The following is a 16,905-nucleotide window of genomic DNA, read 5'->3' on the forward strand; positions in this document are numbered from 1 at the left end:
GGATTTTGATTATGGGCTGCTTAAGAGTATACATCATGTATGTGACTATCATTCTCTTATGCGTGTAGCCAATGAACTATGACGTGGGTCATACGCGGGAAAGGGTTTGTCCCGAATTGTGACTGCATGCCGGGAGTTGGTTCTGTCCTTCGGTGCCTCCGAAACCCCGGTAATACCTACCAATTTTTCCTCCTCACGTGCTGGTCCCCGTTTCATGACATATCGGGCCTAAGGTCGTTTGTGGCTCGTCCTGAGTATCACCGTTGGACCCCTTTGTAATCGTGACCATAACATCGTTCGCATAGAGGGCGTGCTGCACGTCGAGGATTCTGTTTAACAGAGACAGTAGACCGACCATGGCTATAGAGTGGTAGCGAGCGCCTTTTTCAGCGCTGGTCCTCTTCCTCTTGTTGTCTTTTCACAGGTTTCTGAGTTTGTTTGTAGCCCTTCTGTCTTTGACGCAGATGCAAATAGTATTGTAGGTCTGATCATCTCAGTTCTAGGCTGCAAGTTTCCAATACGAGGTCATAGAAGACGTTCTCGAAGGCACCCTTGAGGACTAGTGTCAGAATTGCTCGTGTCTGGGCCACGCTGAAGGCCGCCCACAGCGCCTTCCTTGAGCTATAAAGGGATGTCCTGTGACGAGAGGGATGGGCGGTAACCGCAAAGCGTCCAGCTTCGTCGTAACCCAGTCGGAAAACGTAAAATATTTGGACACTTAATAGCTGATACCAGTATTTAAAATTTAGTTAATGGGTATTTTCTAATTAAGATTCTAGAAGAAAGCATACCGCATGCTGACTAGGCCGGGCGACTCGAAAAACCGTTTGTTTAGTTTCTCTCGGATGGACAATGCCTACCTATAAAGGTTTTAGTTATTCTCAGCTCCGAAACTCGCTATAAGACAATTTAGAGTAGCTTTCACCACAGAAGGCGCTTCAATTTTGTTTTCGGTTCTTGTCTTTCTATCCAAAATTACGACCCGTCTCAGCCGCCGCGGTGGTGCAGGGGTTATGGCGCTCGGCTGCTGACCCGAAAGTCGCGTGTTCGAACCCAGCCACGGCGGTCTAATTTCGGTGGAGGAGAAATCCTAAAGGACCGTGTACTGTGCGATGTCAGCGCACGGTAAAGAACTCCAGGTGGTCGAAATTTCCGCAGCCCTTCACTACGGCGTCCCTCACAGCCTGAGTCGCGTTGGGACGTTAAACCCCCATAAACCATGACCCGTTCCACGCTCGGATATCAATCAGTTAACATATCCCCTGTCGTCGCGTCGTCCAATCTGTCAGCCTATACCCTATTACTACTCCTTTTCCTTCTCTATCAAGGCTCCCCTTTCCAGCAGTTCACCGCCTGTTTCTTGGCCACTCCTCCGTAGTAAGTATGTTGTTATTGTTGTTAATCTCGTAGAACGGCGCATACCCACACAAAGGGATCGGCCACCGCAGATCAATAGCCTCATTGTGTCTTTTTCATAAAATTTACCACAACAGCCTTCTCAACCCTAAGTTATTGTCAAGACTATGTTACATATCAGCACGCATTGATCACCGTCATAAAGTTGGAATCCCATCTTGTCACACCAAATGTTTTCATGACTCATTCATACCCCGAACTTGTGTCAGCTGGAATCACCTTCACCACGACATCGCAGGTATTTCTGATAACAATGCATTTCGTAAAGTCCTTAATGTTTCTTTCTGAGTATGTGTCGTTTATTACTGTATAAAAATTGCCTTTCACTGTCTACACACTGTTTTAATATATCCCCACTGCATTCTAATCTCATTGCCTTCCTGTGTTTTCACTATTTATGTATTCCTTGTTTATTTTTGTTTTCTCTCCTTGTTGTTGCTGTTTAGGTTGAATTTTTTATGTATTCCCACTCCCCTCTGTAATGCCTTCGGGCCCTGAGGGTACAATAAATAAATAAATAAAGAAGAGCGGTGCATAGAAAGGTTTTGTGGCGAATTAATTTTTTCTTGCGAAAATAAATAAATAAATAAATAAAATAATAAATAGAAATAAAATAATGCTCGGGAAGAGAGAAGACGGCACCCAGCAATTTCCGTCGGGAAGACGAAGAAGATGGCTTGGGAGAAGAAAGAGAGATGCTCGAACGTTCTGTCACGTGCCAGCTGCGCTAGCGAAGAGGCCATATTGGGCAGTGGCAGGCTTCTAAGTCACTTTGATAACGCTTGCAGAGCAGTTACGACTTCTTCACTCGAAACCCGTCCTGGCAAAACCGCAACGAACTGGAAAGGCGGCGACTGTCTCCCAAGCTCAGCATTCGATGATCCTGGACGCTGTTACACCACCGGGACCAAAGGCTCAGCCACCGCCTCTTCTTGATCGCCTGTCCTCCGTCTCGTCGGAGGACAGAGAGAAGTGGCTGGGACAGTGGCCCCAAATGCACTTCAGGTTGTCCGAAGGCAAGGAGGCTGGGGGCGTCGAGGCTGAAGGCACCCCAGAGACCACGACACTGGAAGAGCTGTTCTCGATGTGTCCTTTCACCAGCCTGTCCCAGGAGAGAGAAATTACGGAGCCGGCTCAACAACAAGCCAAGGCTGCTGGCAGCAGGCCGTTTGGAGATCGCTCACTGTTCACCGCGCTGGCTTGGAATCCTGGAAACATGGTGGCAGGTATACTGCCCTCGTCTACAGCAAAAAATGCCGTGGCTGCTCCAGCTTGCTCACCGACCTCGGTTACTACATCATCCGGGTTTTCGGCTGAGACAGCATCAACTGCCATCCTGCATCAGCCAAAGGTAAGCCCGGAAGATTGTAAAGACCGGACGTACATCTGAAGAGACTTCGTGGTCTGCTCTGTTGGAGGACGGAACTGCTATTCCCAATTTTAATGTTTCCTTTCCTCTTTTTTCTTTCTCCAGAGGAGCCGGAGGCTGATGGAACTTGAGCCGCTCGCTTTCGCACTCGAGAGCTTTTTTTCCGGCGACGAAGTAGAACGAGTGACAAAAGACTGCATTTGGGCTCCTGGCCGGGTAGCGCTACTGGCGACTTTCGCACAGGGCCTGTAAGGGCAGGGCAGATCCCGACCCGACTTTGAGTGACTCGTGGGACCGGTTGGGGATTTGCCACGTGCCCTGCCCAAGGTGAAGGGCAAGCGTCTGAGCTCAACGCTGGCTGCAGGCAGAAGAAAAATCGGATTGGTCTCTCCCAATTGCCGCCTGCTCGCAGCAATGTATCGATGTTGGCTGCTAGAGAACTCCCTTCCTGTCATGCGCTCATTCGAGCTATTGACACCCCTACTCGATACGACAACGACAATGAGTGATGCGCAGGCGCAGTGGAGTTCTCTCTGCAAGCTTTTGTGTCTATAATTATTTATTTGTTTCGAACAGTACACCATATGAATTCTTTTCTTTTACTGCTCTCAGAAGCCTGACGGCGTTAAGAAAAATAAATTGGTTATAATTCCGAAAATGGTCGTAGATGTGTCTTTTTGCGACCGAAGGCTGAAGAAAACGAAGACAGCTCGAAGTCGCGGAATCACGCACGAAATTGGATGAATAAATCGGTCACTGAATCTATGGCGTATAGGTCGGATATTCTACAAGGAGGGGTGAAAGAGGGGTTGCAAAATATAAAGGCAACTCGGATATAGCGCCTTTCGTGTGCACATTTTGAGGTGTATATACTTTGATAGGTCTGTGTATCATTCAATGTTCGGGAACTTTGCGATCGTGTGTTGCGATCCTGTGTTGATAAGGTACTATTAGTGAACCGATAAGGTACTATTACTAATATGCGGGATTTTGATTGTGGGCTGCTTAAGCATGGGTATCGTGTGTGGCTTTGTCTTTCTCTTATATCTGTAGTCCTAGAGCTCTGAGGTCGTCTATGCGTGATAAAGGGTTCGTCCCGAGTTGAAACTGGATGTCGAGTGTTGGCGCTGCCCATCGGTCCTTCCTAAGCACCAGTAGGAGCCCCCAATTTTTCCTCCGCTCGTGCTAGTCCCAGTTTGATGACATATTCTTGAACCGGGTCTAATGTCATTTGCAGCCCGTCCTGGGTTTCACCGTTTGACCCCTTTCTGTTCGAGATCATAACATGGTCTGCATAGCGGGCGTGCTGCATGTCGAGGATTCTGTTTAACACTAGCGCTAGACCGGTCAAGGGGACAGGGTTATTGGCAGTCGGGAATCGAACAAGGGTCTCCGGAGTGCGAGACCAGCGTGCTAACCACTCCGCCATGCCTGCTCGATGGCTTGGAATGAAAAAAGGCGCGTCTAGTGAATACGGTGTCTTCGTTCACTCCCATCTTCCTCCCTTCCCGTTACGGCAAGGTTCAGGTGTTCACCGAAATATGCGAGATAGATACATTTCCTTTCCTCAAAAACCAATTTAACGACGAGCAAGGCGTAGAGCCGAACGGGCGATGGCGTCCTGTGGACACCCTAGCAGCGTTCCAAGACGCTGTCGCGTCCGCTTTCAGAGGCGAAGCTTAACATATTAACCACACATCAGTGACACAAGCAGCAAAACCGAGCTTAAGGCTTTCGCCCCAGCGCACTTTAGGTCAACAAAGTGCCCGCCTAAATTTTTATTGCGAAAGCAATACTGCTAGCACTTTTCTGCCGTCGGTGGAGGTCGTTTCTTCGCTCCGGCGCAGCTGCGGTGCACGACCACGTGACAGTGTGACGTCACGAACAGAGGAGAGCAGGGGCCCCAACTCGTTTCTTCGGCCGTACTCGTTCCTTCGCTCGGCGCCACGGCTACCACGTGACGGCCTCCTCGGCCCGCCGCGTGAGGGCGCTCGCTTGGAGAGGATAAACGGGGCGCCGCAGGCGCTATTCTCTGACGGCTATGCGGAGTGGGCAACACAGGTCACCAACATACAGAAACAACACACGCAAACACTTCACACCACCGACGAGATCCCCGCAGTGGACAATCACCTCCTGCATCTGTGGGAGGCGCGCCGGAGCTTAACAAAACGATGGAAGAAACACAAGACGAATCGCAAGCTTAGAGCTCGTATTGCACAACTTACGGAGCAGGCTGCGGCATATGCCGCCCAGCTCACAGACACCAATTGGATAGAACGCTGCAACTCGGCAGCGCGTCAGATGAGCTCGAAGGGGACTTGGCGTCTCTTGCGCAGCCTCATCGACCCTTCTCAAACGAAAGGGGAGACGCAAAAACAGCTCCGGCGGGCTCTGCACGGGTACCAAGGTACGACGGCGCAACTTGCGGACACTTTGTGCGACAGGTATCTCTGCCGCACAAACGACCCGGTTGGGCCCGAGTACACGTACTCCGGCAAGCCAAATCAGGATTTAGACGCCCCTTTTGAGTTGCATGACCTTAAGGCGGCCCTGGCTAAAATGCGCCGAGGTGGGGCACCGGGTCGGGATCGCATAACAGTGAAACTGTTGGCGAACCTCTCCGACTGTGCATATCTCCATTTGCTACAATACTTAAATCAGATCTGGGATGGGTGTCCGCTCCCACTCGAATGGAAAACATCCCTTGTAACGTTCATCCCCAAAGCAGGTAAAGCCGTGACTACGGACAACTTGAGACCCATCTCATTAACCTCGTGTGTGGGAAAGCTCATGGAGACGATGGTTCGGGATCGCCTCTCTCCATACATGGAGGGTAAGGGCCTCTTTGCAGGCACTATGTTCGGGTTCCGCCCGCACATGTCTGCACAGGATGTCCTACTCCAACTACACAGGGACATAATACGACCCACAGCCATGCAACAAAACGACAAGGCCATTCTCGCCCTCGATCTTAAGGGGGCGTTTGACAATGTTAAACATGCCACCATACTCTCTAACTTGAACACCACTAACTGCGGGGCGAAGATCTTCGCCTATGTCAGAGACTTCCTCTCTGCGCGTCAGGCACTCCTCCGGATCGAGGACGAGGAGTACGGCCCGTACTCTATGGGTACACGAGGTACACCACAGGGGGCGGTGTTATCACCGCTCCTTTTCAACATCGCCATGATGCACCTGCCCGGCCGACTGGCTCAGGTAGATGGCATAAAACACGCACTCTACGCAGACGACATTACAATCTGGACCACCGAGGGGAGCCTTGGGGAGATAGAGGACCGCCTTCAGCAGGCCGCCACCATAGTCGAAGCATATGCTGCCGACTGTGGTCTCCAATGTGCTCCCGCCAAATCAGAGCTTCTACACGTCAGGACAAACCACAAGGACAACACGTCTCTACACATATCTCTGTCAGGCGGTCCCATCAGAGAAGTGGCGGAGCTCCGGATCCTGGGTCTGTTCATCAATAACAAACTTAGGCCGGACTCTACTATAGCGAAACTCAAGAGCATAGGTGAACAGGTAGGGCGCATGATCCGCCGTGTTTCCAACTAGCGGGGTGGTCTGCGGGGCAGGGACGCGCTACGGCTCGCCTATGCCTTCGTGACCAGCCGGATCCTCTACGCCGTGCCGTACCTACGCACCACCAAACAACAAGACGAGCGCATTGACGCCATCATCAGGAAGGCAACAAAGCGAGCACTGGACCTTCTGGTGGCTACCTCCAACGCCAAACTGAAGGCGTTGGGAGTGGTAAACTCCTATCAGGAGTTGCGGGAGGCCCACCTCGTGAACCAATATACGCGGCTATCGCAGACGGTGCCTGGGCGCCGCCTGCTAAACCGCTTACACATCCAACACACATGCATACCAGAGGGGACGGAGAACATCCCGGTGCTGTGGCGCCACATGCTCTTGGTCGCTCCGCTCCCGCGTAACATGGACATGGCTTCACATGAAGGCAGACGACAAGCGCGGGTTCGCACGCTTGAGAGGCAATATGGGTATAAAGAGGGCGTCTATTACGTGGACATCACAGGGCCGTCGCCCGCAGGATTCTTCACGGCTGCCGTAGTCCACCGGGGAATGAATGTCGATGGGCTATCTTTTCGGGCCCCAAACTCAACACGAGCGGAGGAAGTCGCAATAGCTCTCGCTGCCGCCGATCCAAAATAGAAAACGGTTATTACAGACTCTCGCCGGGCCTGTGAACATTATCTTGCAGGCGAAATATCACCTCTGGCCTCGCAAATTCTAAGACGCGCTCTCGCCGATCCAACTCGCACAAAAGTGATCTGGGCTCCTGGCCACCAGGGTCTACGAGGCAATGAGGCCGCTGATGCGGCCGCCCGAGCGCTCACACACCGGGCTCCTCACCCTAGCTCTCATGGCTCAGAAGCTCATAAACCGCTTCTGCGGTTCCGCGAAATCCTAATTTATTATTGCGACAGCCACCGTCTCTACCCGGCACCTGCCAAGGGGCTGAGTAAGGCGGAGGAGCGAACTCTGCGGCGCCTGCAGACAGGAACCCTTCTCTGTCCTGCAATAGCAAAACACTTCGATCCGAACACAGATGGGCGCTGCCCGCACTGTGGAGAGATCTGCGATATCTTTCACATGGTGTGGGCATGTACTCAGAATCCTCACCTTCCCCCCTCCCCCACCCCCACCCGAGAGGCATGGGAGACTGCCCTCCTCAACTGCTCCACACTGGAGTCCCAAAGGGCTCTGGTCAAGCGGGCGCGAGACGGGGCCTCGTCATGCGGTGTCCCGGACTAAGGATACCGACCATGCAGCAGGGTTATTTATTTTTTTTTAACCCTCAAGCTCTCTTGATTAAAGTTTTTCACCACCACCACCACCACAGGCGCTCTCCGCTTAGTCATGTCTGATGAGTTGTATTACAAGGCGTCGCTGGAGCGACGTGCTGCTCGCAAACGCCGGCGCCGTGCCGAGGAGACAGATGAAGAAAGGCAAGAGCGGTTGGCTAAGCAACGCGCCTATGCCGCAGAATGGCGAGCCCGGCGGCGCTCTACAAGTTCAGTGAGCGAGAGTAGTTTCGTGGACTCTCAGAATGCCGAAGAATCGTCTATGAGTTGTGCAGAGCGTTATAATTACCACAGAAGAAAGCGCCGTGTAGAAGAGCCACCGGACCGGAGAGAAGAACGGCTTGCTATTCATCCTTCTCTCAGTCGCAACAACACGCCGTCGGCGCAGAGCGGCGGTAGACACGGCGGATGCAGGCTGAAGAAACGGATGAAGTTGCTTTCGCAATTTCTGAGCTTAACCAAGCTGAGCCTCTGCCAATTTTTTTTTTTTCGACTGCAAACCTTCTTCGTCCACATCTCGTGTGTCACAACAAACTTTCACTTGTCACTGAGGCAACAAACAAATGAATTTCTTCTGTTCCTCTTATATGTAGAACGCAAGGTCGAAGAGGCGACACAGGCCGCAGTCGCAACATTTTCAGAGACGGAGACTCCGTAAGCTATCGTATCGTCAATATGCTGGGAAGGAAAAGAAAGCCTATCGCATAGCTATCGCACTGAGTCCACGGAGAATCGAGGTGGATCCCAGTAGCGCCCTATAGCTAGTAACAAAACGAATGGTGGCAATGGTGGTGGAAGGCAGGATAGTGGAAAGGAGGGAGTTTACACGGACTCCTTGGAACTCATGCGCAATGACCAGCGGAGACCAAGGCTCAGTCAAAGAACCGCTATGTTTTCTGAGGAGAAGCTACTTAAAATGCAAAAGAAATTTTACGAATATAACTGTTTTGTAGGTTAAACAACAGTGTGACCTACAGTTATAACGGCACTAGGCGACATGAATAGAAAATATCGAGATTTGAACAAATTACATTGATGGCTTCGATAGGCTCCGCAGTCTCGGGCGATGCCAGCCATAGATCGACAGCGAGTTAAAAGTTTTATTTATGTACTTTACAAGTGAATAGACATGCAGAAATTAACAAAAAACGAAGGTAGAATTTAAGAATTGAATGCCGCACACCTATCTTTGCAACATCCAGTAATATGCCAAGTGTCGCATATAAACGTAAACCAAGCTTTTAAAAACGGCGTAGTGTTTCAGCCCCGTAAAACCCACTGAGCGATGTTGATGCAGTAGCGCGGCGTAGTCTAATGACTTCAGACATAAGATGTGAAATCAGAGTTGTAGTTCGTCTTAAAAAAACGCTGGCTGAAATGTTCTCATCAAGGTGGCCCTAACGAAACTTTGTTTGGCGATATTAAAACAAAGCTGTCACGTAACAGTTTCTGGCGCTTATTTGTTGCCCGGTAATTATGTAGACCGTCGTCAGGAACTGCGCTCTGCGAAAAGCTGTTCTCTGAGAAGCGTCATGGGACTCTAAGACACCACCCGTGCCTCGTGGAAGCTTTTGTATTTTTTTTTGCGAGCTTCCGGTAAAAGAAGAGCTACTTCGCGTAAAAAATATCTCGGTGCAAACATTTTGGCCTGCTTCTTTTCAGGCCGACCTGCAAATTCTGCGCCGACAGTTTATTCCTGACATTAAAATTTAAAACATTAGCTATTTGTTGTTTAGTAATTCATTAAGTTTTCAGAATAAAAAATACCGTTTAATAGGGCATTCGACTCTCAACACCAGAGTGGTTTGTTGGGCGAGTTGGTTTAGCATATTGAAATATACCTGCGCTTAAAAGACACGGACTGAAAGATAGAGACACACACACACAGCGCTCGTAAAGAAGAACACGAAAAAGAGCCCGATGTATAAGAAATGAAGTTTAGCAGAGTGGTTTGTTGGGCGAGTTGGTTTAGCATATTGAAATATACCTGCGCTTAAAAGACACTTAAAAGACATAGAGACACACACACACACAGCCAGCGCTGTGTGTGTGTGTCTCTATCTTTCAGTCCGTGTCTTTTAAGCGCAGGTATATTTCAACACCACTCATTTGACCTCTCTCGGCTATGCTAGATATTTTTAAATTTGGAGCATTAATTGCTCATACCGGCAATAAAATGTTTATTAATGGGTCTTAAATAATTAATTAAGTTTCTAGAAAGAAAACAGTTTTGTGTAGCTTTCACCATTAAAGGCGCTGCGATGTTGTTTCCGGTTCCTGTCTTTCTATCCCAAGTGATGACCCGTGTCAGCCGCCGCGGTGGCTGTGTGGTTATGGCGCTCGGCTACTAAGCCGGAAGACGCCGGTCCGTTTTCAGTGGAGGCGAAATTCTAGAGGCCAGTGTACCGTGCGATGCCAGTGCACGTAAAGGACCCCAGATGGTCGAAATTTCCGCAGCGCTTCACTATGGCGTCCCTCATAGCCTGAATCGCGTTAGGACGTCAAACCTCCGATAACCATGACCTATTTCGCGCTCGGATATCAATCATTTTTTTTCGGAAGTCGAAGAAGCTGGTTTCGGTGAAGAACAAGGAAGATGAACGAACGTTTTCACGCGCCAGCTGCGCTAGCAAAGGAGCCAATCCCCCGCCGTGGGTATGTGCCATTCAGCCCGAGGACATCATCATCATCATCATCATCATCATCATCATCAAAGAAGCCATGTTGACCCGTGGCAGGATTCCAAGGCACATTGAGAACGCTTGCGGAGCAGTTACGACTCCTTCACTCGAAAGCCGGCCTACCGATACCACAACGAATTGGAAGGGAGCGGACGTGGACACGGCGGCGACTGTCTCCCATGCTCAGCACTCGATGATCCTGGACGCTGTTGCACAACCGGGACCGAAGACTCTGCCGCCGCCACTTCTTGATCGCCTTTCCTCCGTCTCGTCGGAGGACAGAGAGAAGTGGCTGGGACACTGGACACGAATGCACTTCAGGCTGTCCGAAGGCAGGGAGGCTGGGAGCATCCAGGCTGCAGAAACCCCAGTGGCCGTGACATTGGAAGACCTGGTCTCGCGGTGGCCCTTTACCAGCATGTACCCGGAGAGAGAAATCACGGGGCTGGCTAAACAACAAGGCAAGCTTGCTAGCAGCAGGTCGCTTGGAGATCATTCACAGTTAGTCGCGCTGGCCCGGATGCCTGGAAACACGGTGGCAGGCCTGTTGCCTGTGTCTACCCCAGCAAATGCCGCGGCTGCTCCAGCTAGTCCATCGACCTCGGTTACTACTCCACCCCGGTCCTCGTCTCAGACAACACCAACTACCATCCTGCATCTGCCAAAGGTAAGACCGAAAGCTTGTAAAGACCCGACGTTCGTCTGAACGGACTTCGTGATCTCATCTGTTCGGCGAGGGAATAGCTATGCCCCATTTTATTGCTTCCATTCCTCTTTTTCTTTTCTCCAGAGTAACCGGAGGCACACGGAATTTCATCTGCTCGATGTCCCTCCAGAGAGCTTCTTCTTCGGCGACGCAGTGGTGCGAGCGATGAAAGACCGCTTTTTGGACTCCTGGGCGAGCACCGCGACCGGCGACTTCCGCACAGGGCCTGTAGGGGCAGGGCTGAACTCGACGCGGCTTTGGGCGACCCGTGGGACGGGTTGCGGATTTGCCGCAGCCTCTGCCCGAGGAGAAGAGCCAGCATCTGAGCTCAATGCTGTCCGCAGGCAATGTACAAATCAGAATGGTTTCTGAAAAACACCGCCTGCTTGCAGCAAGGTACCGCTCTTGGCTGCGAGAGACCTCATAGCCTGCTGCAAGCCTCATTCGAGCTATTGATGAGCATGCTCGATGAGGCGGCGACTGTCAACGATGCGCTTATGCAGGAGTGTTTTTCCTGCACTTTTGGTTTTCTATCATCATTTATTGGTTATTTTAGAGTACGTCATGAATTTGTTGTTTTTATTGCCCTCAAAAGCCTGAGGTCGTTGAGAAAAATAAATGCGTATTAATTCCGAAAAAGGTCGTAGGTGTGTCTGTTTGCGACCGAAAGCCCACGAAGACCACGGCAGCGCGAAGTCGCGCGATGATGCACGAAATTGGATGAATAAATCCGCCACTAATAGGTGAATCTTCTACAAGGAGAGGTTAAAGAGCGGTTGCAAAATATCGACGGCAACACGGAAAGCGCGCCTATCAAGTGCAAATTTGGAGCTGTGTACACTTTGACAGGTCCGTACATTATTGAAGAATTGCGAACTTTGCGGCCATGTGTTCTGATCCTCCGTTGATAATGCACTATTACTCAAATGACAAGGTATTATTACTCATCTAAAGGATTTTCATTATGGGCTGCTTAAGCGTAGGCATCATATATGTAGCTTTATCATTCTCTTGTGTGTGTAGTCCTAGAACTATGATGTGGTCCATCCGTGGGAAAGGGTTTGTTCCGATTTGTAACTGGATGCCGGCAGTTGGCTCTCTCCTTCGATGCTTCCTATGCACCAGTAGTAGCTCCCAATGTTTACTCCGCATATGCTACTCCCCATCTGATGATATATTCTTGCACCGGGTCTAAGGTCGTTTGTAGCCTGTCATGGGTAGCACCGTTGGACCCCTTTTGTAATCGTGACCATAACACCGTCCGCATAGATTGTGCGCTGCACATCATGGATTCTGTTCAGCAGTGGCGGTAGACCGGCCGTTGATACAGAGTGGTGGCTATCGCCTTTTTCTACGATGGTCCCTGTTAACTTGATGTCTATGCACGGGTTTCTTAGTTCGTATGTAGCCCTCCTTTCTTTGCTGTAGGCGCGAACAAACTTATAGGTCTGAATACTTCAGTTCGAAGCTGCAAGATTTTTTATTACGAAGTCATGGAAGGTGTTCTCGAAGACAGCCTTCAGGTCATGCGAGAGAATTTCTAGGGTCTGAACCACACTGTGGGCCGCCCACAACGTTATTCTCGAGTTGTAACAGGATCTCTTGTGACGAGAGGGATGAGCGTTAACTGCAAATCATCCAGCTTCGTAACAACCGAGTCGACAAACAGAACAAAATTTTTTTTTGTCGTCGCAACAAATTTTTTATGTTTCTGTCTATGAACTTGTAGCACCAGCAGAACTTTTTGTATTTACTACAAGAAAGTTGTAGAGAAGTACAGTGCTACCGAAAACAACTACAGTTCTACAAGAAATACTGCATAACAACCGAAAAATGTGTCGTTAGGACAGAACGACAAAAGACTTTTTCTTATTTTTGGCAGGATTCTTTCGATTGTTTTAGACTCATTTTTCTTCCTCCTCATCCAGTGTGTCGCGTGGGTTATGATTATCACTAAATTATACACGCACCCCTCAGTACATATTTCAAAGATGCGCTTCTTAGACATCTGTGCATTCACTAGGCACGCCTTCATTCATTTCTAAGACTCGAACAGGCGGGCTGATTGGACTTTTTAGCCTGTGGAAGAGCCGCATGATGGATCGGCACGCAAAACGACCTGTTCATCTATGTATCTTTTCAATGAATAGTGCGCCTTGGTGCGCGGGCTTTTCGCTGCGCAGGACCGGCTGCCCTATTGGCTGCGGTTCTTGGCGCAAGAGTATGTCACCCGCAATTTTGATGTGTTAGTGGAATGCAGTGTACTAAAACATGAGAATGTAAGTCGGCATAGCTTAACAGTATGTGTGTACATAAAGCAGCTTGTAGCACACCGCGTTTGATTTCCGTGCAATAAAGAAAAAAAAATCTGCCATCTCGGAGTGGAAGTGTCCCCGTCTCGCATACTGGAGGCCTGGGTTCGACTCCCGCCTAAATCGAAATTTTCCCCTTTATTGACGACGCTTCAAGGTTATACCGGCGCCGTAACGTGACCTTGAAGGTCTCTACACGCAAAATGGATCTTTCGCTTCAAAATACTGCATGCTGAATAAGCTACGCGACTCGCAAAGACATTCGTTTGGTTTCTCTCGTATGTACGATCCGTATTTTAAAGATTTTGGGTACTCTTAGCTGCGAAACTCTGCATAGAAAATACAGTGTACCTTTCACTTTTAAAGGCACTTCGATGTAATTTTTTGGTCTAACGTTTATATCTAAAACGATGACCCATCTCACGGTCCGATATGAATAATTTTCGCCTGGAAAGCAAAGATCGGTTGGGAAAAAAGAAAGGAAGATGATCGAACGCTCTGTCACGCGCCGGCGGCGCTACCAAAGACGCCATCTTGGCCTGTGGCAGGATTCCAAGGCACACTGCGAAGGCTTGCGGAGCAGTTATCACTCCTTCACCCGAAATCCGGCCTACCGATACCGCAACGAATTGGAAGGGAGCGGACATGGACACGGCGGCCATTGTCTTCCAGGCTCGGCATTCGATGATCCTGGACGCTCATGCACCACCGGGACCAAGGACTCTGCCACCGCCTCTTCTTGATCGCCTGTCCTCCGTCTGGTCGGAAGACAGAGAGAAGTGGCTGGGACACTGGCCCCAAATGCACTTCAGGCTGTCCGAAGGCAAGGAGGCTGGGGGCGTCCAGGCTCAAGGCACCCTAGTGGCCGTGACATTGGAAGACCTATTCTCGAGGTGGCCCTTCTCCAGCCTGAACCACGACAGGAAAATCACGGAGCTGGCTGAACAAGAAGCCAAGGCTGCTGGCACCAGGACACTTGGAGACCGCTCACCATTTGTCGCGCTGGCCCGGATGCTTGGAAGCATGGTGGTAGGCCCACTGCCCTCGTCCACCCCATCATATGCCGTTGCTGCTCCAGCTGAGCCACCGATCTCGGTTATTACTACACCCGGGTCCTCGACTCTGACAACACCAACTGCCATCCTGCAACAGCCAACGGTAAGCCCGAAAACTTTCGCCTGAACGGACTTCGTGATCTGATCTGCTGGACGAAGGAATCGCTGTGCCCGACTTTAATGCTTCCATTCCTCGTCTTTTTTTTGCCTCCAGAGGAACAGCATACAGACGAAACTTCCGCCGCTCGCCGTCCCTCCAGAGAGCTTCTTCTGCGGCGCCGCAGTGGAACGGTCAGCGATGAAAGGCTGCCTCCTGTACTGCTTGACGACTTCCGCACAGGGCCTGTAAGGGCAGGGCAGAGCTCGGTACGATTTTGGGTGACCCGTGGGACCGGCTCGAGACTTGCCACAAGCCCTGCCCGTGGCGGAGAGCCGGCGTCTGTGCTTAACGCTGTCAGCAGGGGAAAGACAAATCGGAGCGGCACCTCCTAAACTCCGCCTGCTTGGAGCAAAGTACCATTCTTGGCTGCTTGAGGACTCCCAGCCTCATTCGAGCTATTGATGCTCAACGTCGGTGCGGCAGCAGAGCGAGTGATTCACTCATGCAGGGGTGTTCTTCCTGGGCTCTTTATTTTCTATCATTATTTCACACTTTTGAAGATTGCCTCTTATGAATTCGGTTTCTTTATTGCCCTGGGAAGCCATAGGGCGTTAAAAGAAATAAATGTGCAGTATTTGCGAAAAAACGTGTCGGTGTGCTAGTTTTCGGCCCGAGGCTGACGAAGACGAATACAGCTTGAAGTCGTGGGGTGACACACGAAATTGGATGAATGGGCCACTGAACGGACGGACTGTAGCTAGGTTTGTCAAGGCATTCCCAAGGGGTATGCATAAGGCGTGGGACTTGCTCCGCACCAAGAGGAGTAACCGTTGTACATTATGGAACTAATCTTGTTTACAATGCGAAGATTAGAAAATTGTGTTCTCCTCCAGTCAATGGCATCTGAGGAGGGTGGTTATTTGTGTTACTTTGCTACAAGAAGCCTCCAGTCATGGCTCGATCGGCTTGTCAGTTAGGCTTTGATATTGGTTTATTTGGCTGCTGATGATGATTGTGAAGATGGCTGGTGACGATGATTACCGACAAGCAAAGCAAGAAGATTGAACGAAAGAAAAGAAGCGGGGCTTGTTCTCGGTGATCCAGTGCCAAAGTAGTGCCAAACATAACTTGTTAGACTGCGATCGTCATGCCTTCTTTCGTTCTTCGTGTAGTGTTCTGCGACGAACTTCAATGTGGCAACGCAAAAAGTACTCAACAACAGTAGGTATTGTTGTACTTATACACTGAGAACTATTAGGCACAGTACGCGATAGAAATAAGCGACGTGCGGGGTTCGTCTGAAAGCATCGTAAGGTAGAAGCTCCTAGTTATGATCCGTATAACCGCCAAAGAAAAAAAAGACATGAATCGAAGGTGTAGAACGACAGGAAGGAGAGTTTCAAGACCAATGCTATCATGCGCGTTTTAAGAGCTTTAGCTCTTACTACTTACGTTTGTCAGGGATGCGTCTGTCTGCAGTGAGGGTCAAAGTGAACAAAATAGTAGCCACGTTACCACATTATGTCACATAGCAACAGTGGGCGCGCAGCGCCCCAATTGATACCCTTACTTTCGATCCTTTATATATGTGCCAGTAGTATAGTGGCCATCGAAGTGCCCCCCCCCCCCCCCCCGAGCCCCCTGGGACCACCATTTGCATAAAATTCGGGGGCTACCTGTTTGACGCAGAATGTTCCAAATGGTGTTAAATGACCTGGCATGTTACTGAGGATAAAATTACTAATTGATATGTCGCCCAATATTTACATGGGATTCGCAATGACGACCTTCCCGCCCCTAAACCGTGCATTCCGAGGACCTTCAGACGGACATTACGTCTGAACCGTTCGTCGCAGGGGGCTCCGGATGGTGTCAAACGATTCGTCGTGCTGTGATGCACACGTTTATAATTTTCATTAACTGCTATAGCGATGAAATATGCAGGATATAGCGAAGTTAAAAGAGTAGAAAACTGAGTTAGTTGGTTCATACTTCTTGGTGGGAACAGCCGAAATAACAAAACGCAGACACAGAAAGGAACAGAAAGAAAGGAGCCCAAGTTGCATGAAGTTCAAGTCATGGAAAGATACGCAGACCAAGTGACACGTGAGATCCTTGAGGCATTGGCGATACGGGAAACAGGACAGCGGTGCGTTAGTACACCATCAATCTCTCTATCAAGAAAAGAAATTTCCTTCTTGAACGAACCCCACGGGAGATAAAAGCAAGATCTTTTTGACAAGGAAACAAAAAGCGCGGGTTTTCCAAATAAAATTTTAGTTGACAGTCAGCTTCGTCTACGTTCTGTGTGTTCCTTTCTGTGTCTGCGTTTTGTTATTTCGGCTGTTCCCACCAAGATAGCGAAGTTGGCTGTAAATCGCAATAGTAGTGCAAAATGGGGTAGATCGATGGGGTA

General features: G+C 49.9%; 2 protein-coding genes and 1 pseudogene across 2 annotated transcripts; all 3 read left to right on the forward strand.

The window, feature by feature from the left end:
• The first annotated feature begins 2,088 nt into the window (after positions 1-2,088).
• LOC149330406 (uncharacterized) lies at positions 2,089-2,806 on the forward strand (annotated as a pseudogene).
• Positions 2,807-10,356: 7,550 nt separating this feature from the next.
• Positions 10,357-11,191, forward strand: LOC149330407 (uncharacterized). Its single transcript, XM_089559424.1, has 2 exons — positions 10,357-10,976; positions 11,107-11,191. Exons 1-2 carry the CDS (start codon positions 10,357-10,359, stop codon positions 11,189-11,191), a joined length of 705 nt encoding a protein of 234 aa, XP_089415550.1.
• A 2,102-nt stretch (positions 11,192-13,293) lies between these two features.
• LOC149330408 (uncharacterized) lies at positions 13,294-14,691 on the forward strand. Its single transcript, XM_089559425.1, has 3 exons — positions 13,294-13,301; positions 13,883-14,485; positions 14,604-14,691. Exons 1-3 carry the CDS (start codon positions 13,294-13,296, stop codon positions 14,689-14,691), a joined length of 699 nt encoding a protein of 232 aa, XP_089415551.1.
• The last annotated feature ends 2,214 nt before the right edge of the window (positions 14,692-16,905 follow it).

The sequence above is a fragment of the Amblyomma mixtum genome, chromosome 9, assembly GCF_055824585.1.
Source record: "Amblyomma mixtum isolate Tamu chromosome 9, ASM5582458v1, whole genome shotgun sequence".
NCBI lineage: Eukaryota > Metazoa > Arthropoda > Arachnida > Ixodida > Ixodidae > Amblyomma > Amblyomma mixtum.